General features: G+C 32.6%; 1 protein-coding gene and 5 non-coding genes across 6 annotated transcripts; 1 reads left to right on the forward strand and 5 right to left on the reverse strand.

The window, feature by feature from the left end:
• The first annotated feature begins 223 nt into the window (after nucleotides 1–223).
• On the forward strand, nucleotides 224–19811 carry LOC140041097 (synaptotagmin-10-like). Its single transcript, XM_072087489.1, has 8 exons — nucleotides 224–279; nucleotides 9696–9877; nucleotides 10635–10890; nucleotides 11875–11981; nucleotides 16068–16274; nucleotides 16391–16511; nucleotides 16880–17031; nucleotides 17561–19811. Exons 2-8 carry the CDS (start codon nucleotides 9719–9721, stop codon nucleotides 17720–17722), a joined length of 1164 nt encoding a protein of 387 aa, XP_071943590.1. The 5' UTR covers nucleotides 224–279; nucleotides 9696–9718; the 3' UTR covers nucleotides 17723–19811.
• On the reverse strand, nucleotides 18388–18460 carry Trnak-cuu (transfer RNA lysine (anticodon CUU)). The gene has a single exon. It is a non-coding gene; the product is annotated as a tRNA-Lys (tRNA).
• On the reverse strand, nucleotides 18533–18605 carry Trnak-cuu (transfer RNA lysine (anticodon CUU)). Its single transcript has one exon. It is a non-coding gene; the product is annotated as a tRNA-Lys (tRNA).
• Nucleotides 18678–18750, reverse strand: Trnak-cuu (transfer RNA lysine (anticodon CUU)). The gene has a single exon. It is a non-coding gene; the product is annotated as a tRNA-Lys (tRNA).
• Nucleotides 18823–18895, reverse strand: Trnak-cuu (transfer RNA lysine (anticodon CUU)). Its single transcript has one exon. It is a non-coding gene; the product is annotated as a tRNA-Lys (tRNA).
• Nucleotides 18972–19044, reverse strand: Trnak-cuu (transfer RNA lysine (anticodon CUU)). Its single transcript has one exon. It is a non-coding gene; the product is annotated as a tRNA-Lys (tRNA).
• Nucleotides 19812–19856: the final 45 nt, after the last annotated feature.

The following is a 19856-nucleotide window of genomic DNA, read 5'->3' on the forward strand; positions in this document are numbered from 1 at the left end:
TTATAATTAACGAGATTTTTGCTAAATGGTTGGTAGTTGTAATTATTTTATCGGCCCCTGTTTTATGACATATAATTATAGGCCTACTGCACATCAATAGGAGGGACTAATCATCTCACAGGCATTATTGCGTACATACACCCTCTATGTACGGCCGTATCTGCTGATATCGATGTTGTTTTGTGACTGTGTGCGTGAACAATAAGTGTAACTCAGTTGCCATCGCAGCTAAGCACACGTCGCAATACTTTTAGGAAATACGCTTCTTTGCAATGTAAGGTAGGTTCTATTCAATATTACGTGACAGAAAAATTATAATAATATTGTAAATATATTTGGATGATGTTTGGTGGGGGTTTTCATATTGATATTTTATGGTTAGTAGGCCTAGTTATTTTATCAACGATGATAATTGCAAAGCATAATTATGATATTTACACCACCGACTGCCACTTCATTAAGAGTTTATGTATGGTATGAACTTTGGAATTTCACATTATACCTATCCGTCTTAGCATAACGTACCGTATACATTTCAATCAAACTGTTCTTAAAGGTGAAATTAAATGTAATGAAGACGTACATGTATCGTTTTGTTTATCGGCTTAAAGCCAAGTACACTAAAGTAATTGAGGTGTAATTTATCATGTATTTGAGGAAAACAAGTTCATCAAATCCTGTTATCAAGAAATCTAGATTTTAAGACAGCGTTTCAGTTAATGAGTTGTTGTATTGTAGAATGTGTAAAGCTCTGTCCACACTATCAAACTAGTTTGACAAAAAAAAAATGTGATGTGCCCAAATATGGTAGTGATGTGCCCAAATATGGTGGTGATGTGCCCAAATATGGTGGTGATTCTTAAATCTATGGTTGTGATGTTTATTCATTCAATGTTTTATTTCGGAATCTCTGGTAGAAAGTAAATTAATTAATTAAAAATAAACAAGACTGTACCAATTACTACTACTCATCTCAGGATGGCATTCCACATGGAGAGCATCTTTGACTTATATGACATCATCGTGTCCATACATGGGCACATCACATTGTTTTTGTCACATGCAAGTTTTATAGCGTAGAGCTTTAGAGAGCTTTTATTTATTCCGATGAGTTAATATCCATCGGGTATGTATCAATGTGTCATTGACAACAGGTTAATTGAGATGAATCAACCAGATACAATTTAACGACATCAATATTTACTTCTGATCTTTAAATGTAATGCGAAAACGATTATGAACCTCTAATAATAATAATAATGATACATTTGGATAAGCGCATAATGCGTCTGCGCTTCACAGTAAAAGACAGTTTTCAATCAAATAAACGGAAAAGAGATAAGAAAGGATAAATTGAACTTCTCCTTTTCAACAAAACACATAGATAGTAATGGTTTCATCTTCACAATCGTTCAAAAATATTATTTTAATTTTTACAATACAATATTCTTTGTATTAGGTAAATCTTGTTTTATGGATTGTTAACATCCGCCATAAAGATACAGTTCTTGTTTGCTTTGCTTACAGCCATGTTTTTATAGTGAAATTTATTATTTAATGATAGGATTTATATCAAATTTGTATACGGGCAAGGTGTTAGTCAAAATAAAACAAATATTTATAGTAAGGTAAAGTTTGAAACAACTCTCTATAATAGAACTTGTATTTCCTTTATTTCACATCAGATTCAGATGCTTTTATTTTTCAATGAAGTGTTGTATCTAACAGGCGTTTTGTCAAATCGGTTAACGCATCGTTGACGCATTGATACAAAACTGCGTTTCCAAAAACTGGATTGGTACGCCAATCGGAAAATTCGACAGTCGTCATCTTAACACAATTGCATGAGATATTAGACGCAGAAGAGCACTTTATCTGTAAATAATATATTGGTATATGCATAATAAATTAAATATCATACATTATAAATAGATGTATACAAATTATGCACTATAAAGTATATGTGTGCTTAATGGCGCACATATTGTGTACATGCTTATAAAATGCCTCTTTACTAAATGCCAATTACTACTTTAGAGTGGCATAAATTGTCAACATGAATTGTTTTCACGTGCTCTTATAATTTGGCAACATAATGTTTTATTCAAACAATTTTCAGTTCAGTTATTATTGAAATTAAACATGACATACATCAAGTTGTAAAAAAATATAAAACTATTCGTTTTTATCAAAATCATTATTAATTATATCATCATTTATATAAACAAATTGGCATTGTCAACAGGTGATTTTCAACAACGAATTATCACCAAAAACGCATTATCATTAATTGTAACTAAATTTAATCCAAAATATTACCGATAATTAATTATTATATTTTACCTTAAATTCCTTCCATTTTGTATATTATTATACTGTATGTTTTGTAGATAGTTACCTTTTTGTAAATGTGTTTGGATTATTATTGTTATTATATTGTTAATGTTTCTCTACTGAACCACTTTGTCATTCTGTATAAAGACAGAATACATTAAATAAATTGTCATAAATGAACTCCTGTATTCAACACATTGGCCTATTTTCTCTATAGCTAATTTGAATCATCTAATAGCCATGTTTCATGTTTTTACGAATCAGTTTTTCTAGTTATACATATTATTTAACAGTAAGTAGACCACTTCTCTGTAAAGTAGAAACCCAGTCGATAATCTGTTATTCAGTAGGAGAGAATGCACACGTTTTACCATAGCTCTGATATTAATCATTTGAATTCGGTTAAATTTCAAGAGAACAATACAATATCGAATTGCCTGAATTAAAACAAAATGATGCTCACAGTCTGTGATATCAAATAACAGATGCGTAAATAAAAGCAGCCTGAAGGAATAATGATAAAGGTAAACATAGCGTGCCATATGGTAGAATGATGTGGTCAGATGATATCATTATTAGAACGCGCCCAGAATGATTATCTTCATTATCCGCCTATGGTATAATAATTACTAATGATAGCATTATCATTATGCCTATTAATTATTCTTTACCGTAATGTATCATCATATTAATAACAAATGGCTAATTTATGTCATTATTAATATAATCACTATCATAATCATAATCATTATTACCATAGTCATAATCATTATTACCATAGTCATAATCATTATTACCATAGTCATAATCATTATTACCATAGTCATAATCATTAATCATAATCATTATTACCATAGTCATAATCATTATTACCATAGTCATAATCATTACTACCATAATCATTATTACCATAAACACAATCTTTATTACCATAATCATAATCATCAAACATTAATATTAATCGCCATGAAGTATGTACAATTATCTATAATAATTAATTATAAAATAGCTTATTTCATTCTTGTATAATTGCGGAGGAGCTGTTTTCATATGTCTATTTACCTCTTTTTTAAAAGTAAATTTCTGGATTTTTTTTTTCTTAATGGCTAGTTATTGGCATTTGAAGCTAAGGAAAATGACATCGCCGCAGTGTAGCCTCTAATTTATATTCAAAGTTTATTGAGTTCATATTATTTTGTTGATTCTAACAAAATAAAATGTTATGTCAAAGATCCTATATTAAGTGTAAGATCTTTGATTATTGTTAACATGTTCGTCTCGTCATGGAGGTATAATGGTCTCAATCAATCTGGATAAACAATGCACGTATATGTATCCACATCTGATCTTAAAACACGTTGTACTTATCCATAAATAGGCATAAATTTGTAAATTTGTAGTTACATTAGAAGCTCTACCCGTCTTATAATGTTTGTTTTGTTAAAATTATAATTACTATCTTTTTAGGGACCACATTGGAATTAAGTTGTTTTACTTTAAACGACTTTATGTGTTTTCCCGTGCATCGTCAGACCTCATTAATCCCGCCATTTTTATTTGCTTTTTTGATGTATTTTAATATTTAAGGTGATTATATATATTATTGACGTATTTTTAATGTTATGTATTGAGATGCCAAATAAATGAAAGAAAGAAAGAATTGAAAGTACTGCGGTATGCTGTACGAGAACTGTTTCATATTAATTATAATTAAAGTTAGCACGTGTAAGATTATAATAACAACATGAACAACGCGTTTACAAAATACCAAAGGCGTTTACAAAATACCAAAGCGTTTACAAAATACCAAAAGCTTTTACAAAATACCAAAGGGTTTACAAAATACCAAAGCGTTTGCAAAATACCAAAGCGTTTACAAAATACCAAGCGTTTACAAAACATCAAAAGCGTTTACAAAATACCAAAAGCGTTTGCAAAATACCAAAAGCGTTACAAAATACTAACAAATTACATTCGTTCTTGTTCATGTCCCCGTGGTACACATTTACTCTTATTAACCTTTGTTTTTTTCACTTTGTATTAATAATAATTAAGACTTTTACAATGTCATATGAAATTAGTATTAATTATTTATAAATAGTATGTAGAGAGTTATCAACACGAATTAAATTATAATAGACCAGATTATCGCTGCAAACAAATCGCTATTATTCGTTGTGATCATCCACCACGCGGAGGTTTAACTACATTAGTTCATTATCAACAATGTACGGACTTTGGTGTGTCAATAATTTCCTTAACAAGCTTCAACCATTATGAACTCCATAACCGTTATCCAAGGTACGTTGCAACTAAATACGGGCTTATTAAGAAGACGTGGCCTATATGTCATCCCAAAGTGTAATATTGAAATGCATGATGTTTCTATAATCGTTTGGATAGCGATGGACAACCACGGATTTAGATTATGCTATATTTAAATTGTACGTATGCAAGTAGCTCTGTCTACACTATCAAACTAGTTTGACAAAAAAAGTATTATGGGTATATGCCCAAATATGGTAATGATATGACATCATGTCCATGGGCACATCACATTTAGTTTGATAATGTAGACAGAGCTTAGTAAATATTATTAAATATTAAATAAATTAAATATTAAATAAATATTATTAAATATTATTATTCAATAGTTTGAATCTTTGTATTTACTATAAATTTGCATAATATATTCGCAATCAACGTATATGATATAGGTTACATGATTAGGTAAAACATATGATACATTACTGTTCGATAATGATTAATATTATTTAAACATGATAAAGATGTACAATGTTAATTAGACTACAATCTGTAGTTATTGTCTTATTTTTGTCTGAAAGTACACATAATGTGAGTATTATATTATACGTATGAAACGCTATATGGGCCAAAATATGTATCTTTACTAATTACGGGAAGTACGGCGCTGCTTCGAAGCGTCTTTGTTATCATCAATGATGGACGTTACTTTGAGACTGAAAAGTGTTGTTAAAACACAACTTCAATTGCAGAAGTCACGCAGATGGCGAAAGTGTGTTCACTTGTCATTCTCCTTTCTACGTGAAACATTGTAAAGATTACTAGCCTACACAACCATTGATTCATCGAGATAGTACACGAACCGTCCCACTTAAATATGACTCACATTCAACCTTTTGTTTTAGATATTAACTGTTATTAATTACCAACAATTCCACTAAAACCGACAGTAACATCCCACAGACTTTCTTTTTTGCATTGTCTTTTACTTTTTATTGACATTTTTTGTACCACAATTCCTAGTATCCTGAAGCAGATTCACTGTACCCTAATGGGAAGAGATTCATAAATCACGTTGTTGCTATGGAAACCAGTGCGTAACCTCATTTGCATATAGATACTGATCGTCTGCTGATTAAAATATTAGTTAGTGAATTTATTCATTTAATTAAGTTCACCATAGGAAAATATATTTATAAAGTTTGAATTTTGTAATGACTTTTCTATCGAAATTTTTAAAATCTAAAAACCATTTTTCTATTGTGGTACTAAAAGAGTGATGCTTAAAACAACGGTTGCAGCAGTGCAACAAGAAATCACAATCTAAGACGATTTGGGTTTCGACTGTAAGTTTGTGGGTGGGGAGGGGGAGTTGTAGTCGTGTCGTGTCTAAAAGCCTTACTCCTCATTCGTTTCAATAGAAAATGTCCTTAATAGAGGTGTCGCATAAATATTGGTGTCTCAAATGAAGGGTTCCACTGTAAGTTTGGGGGTGGGGGGGGGGGGGGGTTTGGGAGGTTAGTTGTGTCTCAAAGCATTACTCATTCGTTGCAATAGAAAATGTCCCCTTAATAGAGATGTCTAATAGTATTGTTGTTTCAAATGAGGGGTCATACAACGACTGCGCATGTCTTAAAAGGTATAGCCTCTGGCTAGTCTCAGTCATACGATATCATGTTTTTTTCTGCTGATAATTGCGATGTGACTAATGCCATGTTCATCATTAAACTTACGTTTTTGCTATAAGCTATTATTATTATTATTATAAATGTAAAACAATTTCTGAAATATGATGAGTCTATGCTGACGTCATCGGCGGACAATTATTTCCTCGCAGACGATAAAGTTGATCGTTATTCTCCCTTTGATTTCGCGCCAATCATGTTATTACAATTCCCATTTGCATTTATGTGCTCATTTTGCTCATATTTGTGCTAATTGTCGTTAAACTAATATTTCAAAAACAAACACTATTATATATTGTCATTTTTATTGACATAATCTTTACATATCTAAATATTATTCACAATTATTTGTATTTTCATTTAATAATACCCGTTTAATATGAGTTCATTATTAATTTAATGAGGATTTGTCCGCCTTAATAATACATCTCTGTTGTAATTATTTCATCAATGAACATTTTCAATAATCGATAATGAATCTGCCCTAAAACATCTATGATTGTTTAGTGTTATTGTTATTGAATTATTATTATGTATCCCATTATGTATCCCATTATGTATCCCATTATGTATCCCATTATGTATCCCATTATGTATCCCATTATGTATCCCATTATGTATCCCATTATGTATCCCATTATGTATCCCATTATGTATCCCATTATGTATCCCATTATGTATCCCATTATGTATCCCATTATGTATCCCATTATGTATCCCATTATGTATCCCATTATGTATCCCATTATGCATCTCATTATGTATCCCATTATGTATCCCATTATGTATCCCATTATGTATCCCATTATGTATCCCATTATGTATCCCATTATGCATCCCATTATGTATCCCATTATGTATCCCATTATGCATCTCATTATGTATCCCATTATGTATCCCATTATGTATCCCATTATGCATCCCATTATGTATCCCATTATGTATCCCATTATGTATCCCATTATGTATCCCATTATGTTTATCATATACAAACACAAGTGCATCACATAAATTTCTCAGGTGGGAGCGTGATATGAGAAACTATTCCAAATCAATAATGATGTAGGCCTACTGCTAGTCTAAGTTCCAGACGGAGTTTTGACTTGATATTAGTAAAAAGATAAACATTTTGGCACATATGGCGTTTCATACGTATGCTACTTGAGCTTGTATTTTCAGACAAAAATCGAAATAAAAAGACAATAATAAGTATAGATTTGGAGCAAGTCTAGGTGCTACACGATTCTAAGTATTTCAATTAAGTGATTTAGGCCTACTATTGCACTATTGATAATTTCATGTGTAAATTGTGATTAAACAATGTTAGGCCTAACATTTTGATTTATTTTTGTAAAGATTCCCATTATTGATAATAATTGACTCTTAATTGATATTTGCTTCAATAGCGATAATATAATACATGCTATGTTGTTAGCAGCTGTAGCTATAACTCACTGTTTTGGTTGGTTTGATTAAGTGGTTCGAACAACAATTACTTCAGTTTAAACTTGAATGGACGTACTTAATTTCTGGTGTCGAATGTTTACTTCAAATCATTGTTTAACATACTTGAAAATATATGCTTATGTTTTATTATCGTTGTATAAAGATTACCTGTTATAATACCGATCCATTAAACGTTTAATCAAAGTTCAATTTCGATCCATTTTCTATCGATTTGAACGAAACACGATCCATCCTCGCTCGAGTCTGTCAATCGATATATCAATACGATGAGACTAAAGCCTGTTTTCCTGTCGACGTTATTCGATGCTATCGTTTACAATAATCGGCGATCTTCTACGTAAACATTAAAATGTTAACGATTTACAGGAAAAGGTATACCCGCTATCATTATCATTTCAACTTGATCGTTTACAAACAATCGTCGTTGAACTGTTAACGACCAACGACGAATGCGTCGAATAACGTCGACAGGAAAACAGGCTTAACAGTTCAACGACGATCGTTTGAAAACGATCAAGTTGAAATGATAACGATAGCATCGAGTACCTTTTCCTGTAAATAGCGTCGAATAACGTCGACAGGAAAACAGGCTTCGAATAACGTCAACAGGAATCATTTCTTGAGCGGCGTAAATTAATTATTTAAAATCGAAAGTTAATATATTATAGGTATGATATTTGAGGGATATTGAACGTTTGTTACTCAAAAAAGACGTTTTAGATTTTAAACCTGGTGGAAAGGGAAGGATACTTGACATGATGTTGATATGATTTTCACTCATCTCTCATTTCCGTTATATTTAATTTTTTGAGCAGGTATTTATAATCACGTAATGTAATCACATTTTAGTCATATGCCTCCCACCCACCACCTACCTACCTACTATACCTACCTACCACCTACCTACATCCTACCTACCTCCTATACCAACCACCTCCTACCTACCTACCTACCCACAATTTCATCCACCTACCTACCTCCTATACCTATACCTACCTACCATATCCTACCTCCTACCTACCAGGTACCTATACCTACTTATCATCTTTGGCCCATAAGTCATAAGTAATAATGATATGCAACATTACTTTATAATACGTTGCGGTAAGCCAGCATTCAAATATGATACCTTAAATCTAAAACGCACCCGGATGTGATTTAGAGATCAGCTAGATGTCTCTATTAGTGATCGCTTTGGGAAATGTCCCATTGTCAATTTTTAAATTGACGTTAATGACTAAAACAAACTAAAAATAGCTTGTTTTTTTTTTTGTAACATATTATAGATAGATAGATAAATGATACATTTGTCACATGATGACAGGTGACTTGGCTGCTAAACTATCGAACGTTAACCACTGACTTTAAAGATGCCCCCTCTCTCTAAAGTCAACCGTAATAACTCTGTATTCGATGTCATATATCAGGCCACATGATATATATCACCGTTTATCTTCTTATCTATATTTGTATAATTATAAATGTTAACTCCCACTGAATGCGTATCCTGAATATACAATAAAAATAATATCAACTTGTTCTTTTGTGAGTCCATTCCAAAACATTTTATGCTGTACGTATGTGGTAAACATTATGATTATGTACTAGACTTGCCCTGCTCAAGTCTGTATTTATTGTCTTTTTTATGTTAGTCCACCAGTCGATGTTTCAATTTTTGTCTGGAAATATCTGGAGTATCCAAGCTCAAGTAGTATATGTATGAAACGCCATATGTGTATTTATTGTCTTTTTTTATGTTAGTCCACCAGTTGACGTTTCAATTTTTGTCTGGAAATATCTGGAGTATCCAAGCTCAAGTAGTATACGTATGAAACGCCATATGTGCAAAAATATTTATATTTTTACCTAACATTAAGTAAAAACTCCGTCTGGACTAATTATGTACTATTAGTTGATCAACATTATATTTTTTTCGTTCAACAGGAATACACTGACTTGATATAGCAATGTCTTTATACGTGATTGGTGTGCTGTGCGGAGTGGCGCTGGGAATTCTGATCATCACGATGATCCTCTTATGGCGAGGGTCGTGTCATCAAAAGAAAAAGGGTGAAGAGAATGTAACAAATGGAGAAAATGTTATCATCAAAACCGGCTCACCAATGGTAAGAATATTAAATATTGTTGACGAGTTGTATAATGAAGAATACGTATTTAAATACACAATATTAAAAATATTGACGCGTTCGAATGCAAGTGACGCATTGTGAAGAATAATGAAGCAAAAGTATTTAAATACACATTATTAAAAACATTGACGCGTTCGAACGCATGTGAGACGCATTGTGAAGAATAATGAATAGGGCCTAAGACTATTTAAATACACATATTCACAAAGTTGACGCGTTTGAACGCACGTAAGACGCATTGTGAAGCATAAGGAAGAAGACGTATTATTATTTAAATACACATATTCAAAAAGTTGACGCGTGTGAACGCACTGACGAGTGACCAATTTTTGAATTATGAATCAAGCTATTACAATTACCTTATTACAGGAAACGTCGTGTAAACACAATTGTAAAATTTGATGGGAAACTGGCATTAACCAATTCTGACTGTATATATAATCACTGTTGTAAATATAATTGGCAATTTATTCACTACCTTCATTAGCCAGAGCCCGTGGGACCTATTGAATTTATAATTATCATAAATGGGAATGTTTGCTGTCGTCTTAAAATGACAAAAACCTTAATTACTCGTCTTGCATGAAATAGTTTAATTTGTATAGTTTCGGGCAAGGTGTGTGTGCATGTGTGGTACATTGGCCGATATTCCCTGAATCCCAAAATCATGGAGTAAAAAAGTAAAACATTAAAACCTGATATATTATATATAAATGTGTGTTTTTGTTTTTAGATCCCTGCTGTACTTGACCAAGTATCTGTACAACCATCCGATGCCACCCCTGACAACAAGGATGCTGGCAGCGCATGCGCAACGTCAGATTCGAGTGGAAGTGATTATGAGACAAAGATTGGTACAGTGAAAACAAACCTTTATCCAAGACCAGAACTGATAACACTAACAAGTGAAAAGGGAAATCGAGGAAAAGTACACGTTAAATTGTTTTACAGTTTTGATAGATCTGACTTTGTTGTCGAACTTTTGGAAGGTAACAATCAATACAATGTATACAGCGCACTTTTATGTTTCACCCGCCGAAGGCATACATAATGGGCTGCGAAAATCAGTCGAGTACATTTCATTTTAAATATTTCAGCCGTGTAACTACGCGGCGTCTTAGCCAATCATCGCTCTAGAAGATTAAGTTTTAAATTGACAAATGGAATGTTATTTAAACATTATTTCTTAGTGCATAACGCGAGAAAATATTTTTGCGAGCCTTAATTACTGTGCATGTTAATATTATTTTCCAAATGTAAGTGGGTGGGAAAAAAACTGTATCGAAGAGGTATATAAAACGAATTTATAATAGTCACAGCTTTACGCTGTTTGGATTTGTGCATTTTTTTAAAGGTGTTAAATAAACAGTTTTTAATAATTACTGTGAAACTTTATTTATTCGAGAGTGAAGGTGGTTGTATATATTATTATCTACGGAGACCTACTAATCAATTATACGAGTATCGATGTCTGAAATGTTGTTGAAACAATCGACGGCTTTCTAGTTAATGATAACTTAAAACATGATTACGTTAAAACAGTCTTGCAGCGCGCGCCAGCTTGGCTAATGTCTTCAATAGCGTTTTTGATTAATGTGTTGCACATACAAGATTATTGCTACAAGCGACGAATCGTGATGTAAAATTCAGATTTCAAATATCGGCCGATATATTCACTCTAAAACATTACAGTAGCCTAATATATAAATCTTAACAGGTACGGTATCCGATACATTAATTTCTGTTTGATAAGTGTATAGGTTACGGTATATTATATTTACGTGTTGCATTTAAACATTTAACACCAAATGGCGGGATTTAAAGTAGTTGTTTTTTTTTCTCATTTTACCGCTTCTTTCTTAGACTCGAATATCACAAATTGTTTATTTTTTATTTTATGATTTTCACTTACTGTACTTAATTGATGATTTTGACTCTTTTTTTAAAATTTAACTGTATGTTATTTTTCAAAGCTTCTAGCTTACCGCGGATGGATACGTTTGGTGGAAGCAGTGACCCGTATGTAAAGTTGATGTTGGAACCATATCCTGATAGGAAAGTAAAAGTATCCACCGTTCAGGTAAGTACTGCAGACAAGCCGATATCTGCATCATAATTAACTCTATTTTTGTATCAACCATTGCTAAAAACTGAATAGTCTCACCGTGAGTGTATCTCTAATTCACTCCTAGTGGGGTGTGTACAATATTCGTCCAATCTTGAATCCAACCCGAACATTGCATTAAACTTTAAAACTTAATGTTGTTGTGAAAATTAGTTTTACATAGATCATACATATACAATCCTTAACAAATCGCCATTTCTCAAAATGAATACAAATTAATGATATACTACTAGTAACTATTTTAGCAAGCGTGGTTCCCATTAGCGACGCAACGCAAGGACGTAATGCAACGCAAGTTATTTGACCAATCACACGCGATGGATTATTCGAACAGTGACTTGTCATTGGTTAACTCGCTTGCGTTGCGCGTGCGTCCTTGCGTTTTACGTATCTAGTGGGAACCACGCTTCACACAGGGGGCCCTACCCTTGACGCGTGTCGGGTGTGAGTGGAGTGCAGTGAGTGGGGTTATTCGATAAGCATGCAGCAACAATCAGGTGTATAAATCTCTAACTTAATTCCCCTCATTTAAAAATCAATATCAATTTTTCACTACGGGTTCCAAGCGGCGAATTAAATGATAAATTATTAAACATCAATATAATATGAACATCCATAATCTTGTTTAAAGGTTTTCAGGTTGAAGTAATGCTGCTCGAGGTAACACCACATCTTAGTTAATAGAACTTGAACTCACATTTCGGTCAAAGTACTTGGTGACTGTATTGCCAAGACACTTATAATAACTAATTCACTTTTAAATATTGCTAGTAAACATACAAATTAATATTTGTTAATAAAATATTAATTCCTATATCTATCTGATAATACGTTTGTTTTTGTCGAATTGTTAAATTTCAATCTTTCCTTGGCCAACAATACAATTCAAAACATCATATTAATATAAAAAATGTGTTATTCATAGAGAAGCTATAATTCAACGTCGATGGCACGTGACTACGTTGGTTGATGTAGTCCGACCAAATTCATTTATTTATTTATTCATTTCGTAAAAATTAATTTCAAAAACAATAATTAAGAAAAAATTACAAAAGTAATTAGAATATTCAAGCAATTACGCTAGAAATGAGAAGTAATTTGGTGTAAAACTTAAGAAATGAGAGGTAATTTGGTGTAAAACTTAAGAAATGAGAGGTAATTTGGTGTAAAACTTAGGAAATGAGAAGTAATTTGGTGTAAAACTTAAGAAAAAAAAGCAACAGCTAAATGAAGAAAAAAGAAAAATTACCAAGGGCTGTTGAAATGTGACGATATTAATATGTTTTATATTCAGTATTTTTTTAAGGTAAACTTTGTAATTCTAATAATCTCTAACACGTTCATTTGCTTAATATTTATTTAGTATAGTACTTACTGTATTGATTACTAAATGCATGTTTACTTTTAACATTGACGCAAATTCTCCATCATTGGTAAGGTATTAATATATTTCAAAATGTTCATTATGACAATTTGCAAGAAAAGGCAAACAGCGAATTAGATACAAACCTTTCTCTTAAAAAACTGGATAATATCTTTAAATGAAAAACGTAGTGACGCGTCGACGTTTTCATAATTCAGAAATAAAAGGCCTTTGATATTCGGATGAACATATCTCCAAATTCCATTTTTATTACTTCGAAGTAAGCGCATTTAGGTGATGCCTGAATATAGCACTGCAGGCTGATATTTTTCCACGTCACAAAAAGTAAATGAAAATATGAATACGCATGCGCACTGATAATATTCAGTTATTTACATTAAATAAAGTTTATAATAGAATCATAATGGTGAGTTTTTCAGAGTTTGGTTTATATTATTAATTATATATACAGGTATAGAGAGGAATAGTACAAAGTAAGTACTTAAGTTACTACCCCCGGCTGGAGTTTTACCCGTTTAATTAAGCACTACACACGTGTAGAGCTCAAGTTTAGTAATTTTTCTACAGAGCTATATACCACTGTTAACTAAACTAACCATTTATTACCGTTCAAAATCTAATGTTTTGGGTTTATAATTATTGACAATTGACTAATGGCAATATTGGCTGTTTTTATTATGATATTGGATAGATGGGTTTACAATGGCAATTTAACTCTCCCTAGTGTCCCATCGCCGCAGTGTTTCCGGTTGTATTTCAGGCATCAATTATTGAAAACACAGGTCTTCCAACGCTTAATGGCATAAAAGCCATTACAACTATCTATTTCCGAGTTGGATGTAATGAAGTACGACATTTTTATTGGATCTACAGTACTAGAGTTAATATATGCTAACTTAACGTATTTTAGTATTAAAACACTGTGATGAACTCTATATTGTCATATAAAAAGTAAAATTTAAAAAATATTTTGATAACTAAAACGTTTCAGTAGAAGGCCTATACCTGCTTCTTATGCCGTGTTTTCGCAGCCAAAACAAAATTATCGGTTAATTTTTAACCAATAAAGTGCGCATGATCAGTCAGTCATTACCAAACAACCAGATCACATCGCAACAGTTTGTCCATCAAGTCAACGGTTAAAAATTATCGCATTTATCAGATATTTATCGGATTTTAATATAATAATAATAATAATAATAATAATAATTATGTGTTAATTTTTCTCGAGTGGAATCTGTTAAACCACGTTTTCACATGCAGTTTATCGGTTAATTTTCAATCGGTTAATTATCGGTTAATTTCTAGACTGCGGAAACACGGCCTTATTTGGTATCGAATTCGAACCTCAATCTTGGTTGTTTGGAGGTATGACTCGAGGTTCTTGTGCGTAGAATTCTATCTACACACATAATGTACTTATGCTTCAGGTGATAAGCGTATAATGCTTTTCGTAAAATGCAATGTGGAAAGAAATGGCTCATCGTAAAACTTTATCCTGTTTGATTATTCGGATCGTTTTGGCCAAAGGCTAAAATTCTTCTGATTGTTTTTTATTCCGAGAAAAAAAAAACAAGCAATATATATATAACACAATTTTTTTTATGAACCTTTTAATAACCCTACATTACGCATTGCGATAAATTACTATAAGACGATATTCACTAGTCTAGAGACTAGAGAGATAAAATCAATGCTAAAATGCTGAAATGAAATGGTTAAAACTTAACAATATGTAAATCTTTGTCTACACTATCAAATTGTATTAGAACTACCATGTTTTAGCATATCACTACCTTTTTTGAGTTCATCGCACATTTTTGGTCAAACTAGTTTGGTATTGTAGACAGAGCTTAAGACTAGGGCATGACAAATGCCATAATAGAACTATATCCGAGGTGAATTTCTTTTTAAGTTCATATCAATTCCTAATTTCCATTATATTAAAATGTCCTGCCTCCTGTTTTTATGATTAAAATTAATTTTGATATAATCTTACAAAGGCGAAGTTCATAATTATAAGCCAAATTATGCATTAAGTACACCATGGGAATACCTAAGTGTGATGACCAAGGTGATGACCTTTATGAAATAACGAAGATGATCAATGATAATTAGTGTGTTAATACATAACAAAATCAGGTAATGACAAGCATACAACGTTTAATGTATAACACTGTCAATTCAATTCCATTAATTATAGTTTAAATTTAAAATAAGGTCAATTCGACGTTAAATCGTTTGTGTATTCCATATTCGTTTTCGATATTATAACAACCTGCACGCACTGACAATGTATAATGTTTTATACATGTTATGATGATAGAGGCATACTTATGTATCAACAACACACTGATGTGTGTCTCCGTTAGGAAGCACCTAGTCTATACAATGACAATTAAAAATATTTTATCATTTATTCAACATCGTAAAAGCTTTGTCTGCACTATCAAACTAGTTTGACCAACAAAAATTGTGATGTGCACAAATATGGTAGTATGCCCAAATATGGTAGTGATATGACATCATTATGTCCATATATGGGCACATCACATTTTTTTTGTCACATAAAGTTTGATAGTGTACACAGAGCTGTATAAAAAATGCTAATAAGTTTAATACATTCTTATTCACCTGCGTTGTCGTTGTTTTTCTAGAAACGTTCATTGAATCCAGTATTTAACGAAACGTTCAAGTTTCCAGGAACATTTGAAGATCTGAGCAGTCAAACATTAAGACTGAAAGTGTACGACTTTGATAAGATGAAAAGGCATGACATCATAGGAGAAGTGGTGATACCACTTGCAGACGTGGACATCTCAAGACAGGTCGAAATTTGGGCAGACTTGGAAATACCATCATTAGTAAGTACACAGACTTCTTCAACAATCTTTCTTTATGGAAGTTTTTTGTTTTACAAGACGTATCATTTAGGAAAAAGGGTTGTCTTCTAAACTGCTTGTGTTCTATTTACTTTTAGAAACAAGACGATCTTGGTGACATTTTGTTTTCACTGAGCTATCTTCCAACAGCTGAAAGATTAACAATTGTTGTAATAAAAGGTCGTGATCTTAAGCCAATGGATATTGATGGCAGTTCTGGTAAGTACGCACTTCGGCCTACTCATCATGATAAATAGTAACACATCTCAGAAGATGAGACCTAAGAAGGATATATACTGGAAACCAAAAAGATCAGTGAGGAAGACCCATAGACGATAACAGGATCTTTTTGTGAAGAAAAACAGGAATGAGCTTGTTTGAAGCAGACGATATTTTCAAGACCGTACCGCTTGGAGACGATTTGTTAAAGCTATCCATAAAACCATAAAATGATGGTTTCCTCCGGTGTAATATATTATTCATGTGGCCCTTTAACAACATTAAAAACGTTGATTTTACTTTTTACCTTTTAAAAAATGCTACTTTTTAATTTGGTAAACATTAATGAATGAATTACTTTATTTTAGATCCTTTTGTCAAAGTGTCTTTAATGAAAGGTGGCAAAAAGGTCAGAAAGAAGAAGACGACAGTGAAGCGGTCGACTTGTTCCCCGGTATGGAATGAGGCACTGGCCTTTAACATTCCTTCAGCTGAGTTGAAAACCAATTATAATTTAGAGGTATATTTACTGTTTTTTTTATTCAATATTTCACCCAGAGGCTCCTCACAAGTCACATCCTTAGTCTCTAGCAGCCTCTGCAACATATCACAATATGAGCTTAGCGCAACAGAAGTTGGAAACATATAACAACAAAAATCTAAATAGCAAATCTTTTGGCATCAACTAAATATTTCTAAACACAATTAAATTAAATGATATTTTGCTTATTTAAAAGAGTATTTGATCCAAAGATAAAAATGCATAACAATCTAGAGTTGACTACAATCTCTTGTTTCTGAATTAACTATAATTATTATCATCTAAAGTTTACATTATTATGTGTATACTGTAACACACAAGTCGTGCCATGGAGAAAATTGATTATTGTGTGGTGGAGTCAAAGAAATTAATTTACGTCCTAATTTATTGTCATTAGAAATGCTCCCAGTACTATTCCATAAAGGATAAACCAGTGGCATTTACACTAACGAAACACAAGAATAATTACGTCTTATGGAAAATGAATTGACTAAATACTTTTTTTCAGATACAAGTGATAGATTATGATTTGGTAGGAAAGAATGACATAGTGGGTTACGTAAAAGTAGGACCTGATTGTGAAGACGTCCTTGGAAAACAACATTGGAATGAGATGGTGCAGTCGGTGAGGAGACCCGTTGAATATTGGCACCCACTACAAGATAGATGAACAATATCAACAGTATTTAAAAAACAACAACTTTGATTATCAAATCAACACGTATCGACAAACCAAAAGAATGTTTTTATGAAAGATTTAAAAGCTATCTTGTTGACATGGTACTGTAGTATGAATAGTTTGAGTGGGGATAGTCTGTCAGTATGTTCCAGACCACAAAATATTGCATTTTAGTACTTTAACTGTATTCAACAATACTGTAGTTGCAATGCAATACTGTGGACGGATAGGGATTTATAGTATTTACGTTTTGCATGCTTTGCAGGTGGACAGTCGATACAATAACCAAGACATGGCTTAGCTGCTGTAGGCTTCAATCAGTACTGTACTGTGAACGCTAATATACCACATTGTGTACATATTTCGATATTATACGATTGTAAAATACATGTACTTTAACATTAATTATATGTTCTGTACTTACTATTTCATTTAAGTCGTAGCTCGCAGTTCCTTATTGTGTCTCACATCTATCTTGAAAAGGTATTGAAGATTTAGACTCTCCGCATGGGTTTCGTGGGTTTATTACGTTTATAAACTGTCCTGTCTAGTCCAGTCGTCAATGGTTCAAAATACAACTTCTAGTTTCATTTTTCGTTTTTACCAACAAACAATACAAAATGACAACAATGAAAATATACTTTTAAAAGACAGTGCGCCCAATGTGGGGCTCGAACCCACGACCCTGAGATTAAGAGTCTCATGCTCTACCGACTGAGCTAACCGGGCTTTGTTGAAGAGTGACGAAATTGGGCGATCTTGTGTCTTATTATAAAGAAATACAAAATTAAAGAGTGATAGCGCCTTATGTGGGGCTCGAATCCACGAGCCTGAGATTAAGAGTCTCATGCTCTACCGACTGAGCTAATCGGGCTTTGTTGAAGAGTGACGAAATTGGGCGATCTTGTGTCTTATTATAAAGAAATACAAAATTAAAAAGTGATAGCGCCCAATGTGGGGCTCGAACCCACGACCCTGAGATTAAGAGTCTCATGCTCTACCGACTGAGCTAACCGGGCTTTGTTGAAGAGTGACGAAATTGGGCGATCTTGTGTCTTATTATAAAGAAATACAAAATTAAAAAGTGATAGCGCCCAATGTGGGGCTCGAACCCACGACCCTGAGATTAAGAGTCTCATGCTCTACCGACTGAGCTAACCGGGCATTGTTAAAGGGTGACGAAATTAGGCGAAATTCCGTCTAATTATTATAAAGAAAAACATATTTTAAATAGAATATTCGCCCAATGTGGGGCTCGAACCCACGACCCTGAGATTAAGAGTCTCATGCTCTACCGACTGAGCTAACCGGGCTTTGTTGATGAGTGACGAAATTGGGCGATCTTGTGTCTTATTATAAATAAATACAAAATTAAATATTGATAGCGCCCAATGTGGGGCTCGAACCCACGACCCTGAGATTAAGAGTCTCATGCTCTACCGACTGACGTAGGTCAACACATAATTCTCTATATAAGGTGACTTGTTTGTTCACAGCCGACATTAAGTTGGTCTACATATTTAACTGAGTCCTTATTTTATTGTAAAGTTATAAATGGATTAATATATTAGACTAAGAAAACTACTGTATATTGTCGATAATTATTATCGTGTCATCCAGAATTTAAACATAGATTTTCTATGAAGTTTTCATTTATATGTTTTATGTCAACCTATGGAAAGTGTCATGAAGAGTGTTTTTGTGTCTAATAAATAAATAATTACAAAAGATAGACGCAAACTTTTGTAGATAATTTTTTTTGTGACGAGTTGAATAATTGTCAGTATCTGTTGTTGGCGACAAACATGTGTTGTCGATATTAAGTCTTGCTTTGATATCGTAGACAATAGAAAACTTTATTGGTCATTTACGTCAAAATTGTCTTCCTCGGTAAGATAAGAAATAACACACATATATTTAAAATAACACATTACTTAGATGTATCTACTGTGGGCGGTTACTGCCGCCCCATACATTATATATTATATTTTAAAATAATGATGTTTATATATAACATTTTACTACCAATTAGTAAATTATGATATATTTGTATATTAAACGTGTTTTTTTTTAAATAAAAGTTGTTGGTGTTGCATTTTTTTTGTAGCGCTGTGTCAAAGTTGCA

Source organism: Antedon mediterranea, chromosome 2 (genome assembly GCF_964355755.1).
Source record: "Antedon mediterranea chromosome 2, ecAntMedi1.1, whole genome shotgun sequence".
In the NCBI taxonomy this organism is placed as follows: domain Eukaryota; kingdom Metazoa; phylum Echinodermata; class Crinoidea; order Comatulida; family Antedonidae; genus Antedon; species Antedon mediterranea.

Coding starts and splice junctions, on each gene's coding strand:
- LOC140041097 (XM_072087489.1), top strand. CDS start 9,719: ATGTCTTTATACGTGATTGGTGTGCTGTGCGGAGTGGCGCTGGGAATT. Junction 11,982..16,067: donor TAAAAGTATCCACCGTTCAG/GTAAGTACTGCA, acceptor TTGTTTTTCTAG/AAACGTTCATTGAATCCAGT. Junction 16,275..16,390: donor ACTTGGAAATACCATCATTA/GTAAGTACACAG, acceptor ATTTACTTTTAG/AAACAAGACGATCTTGGTGA.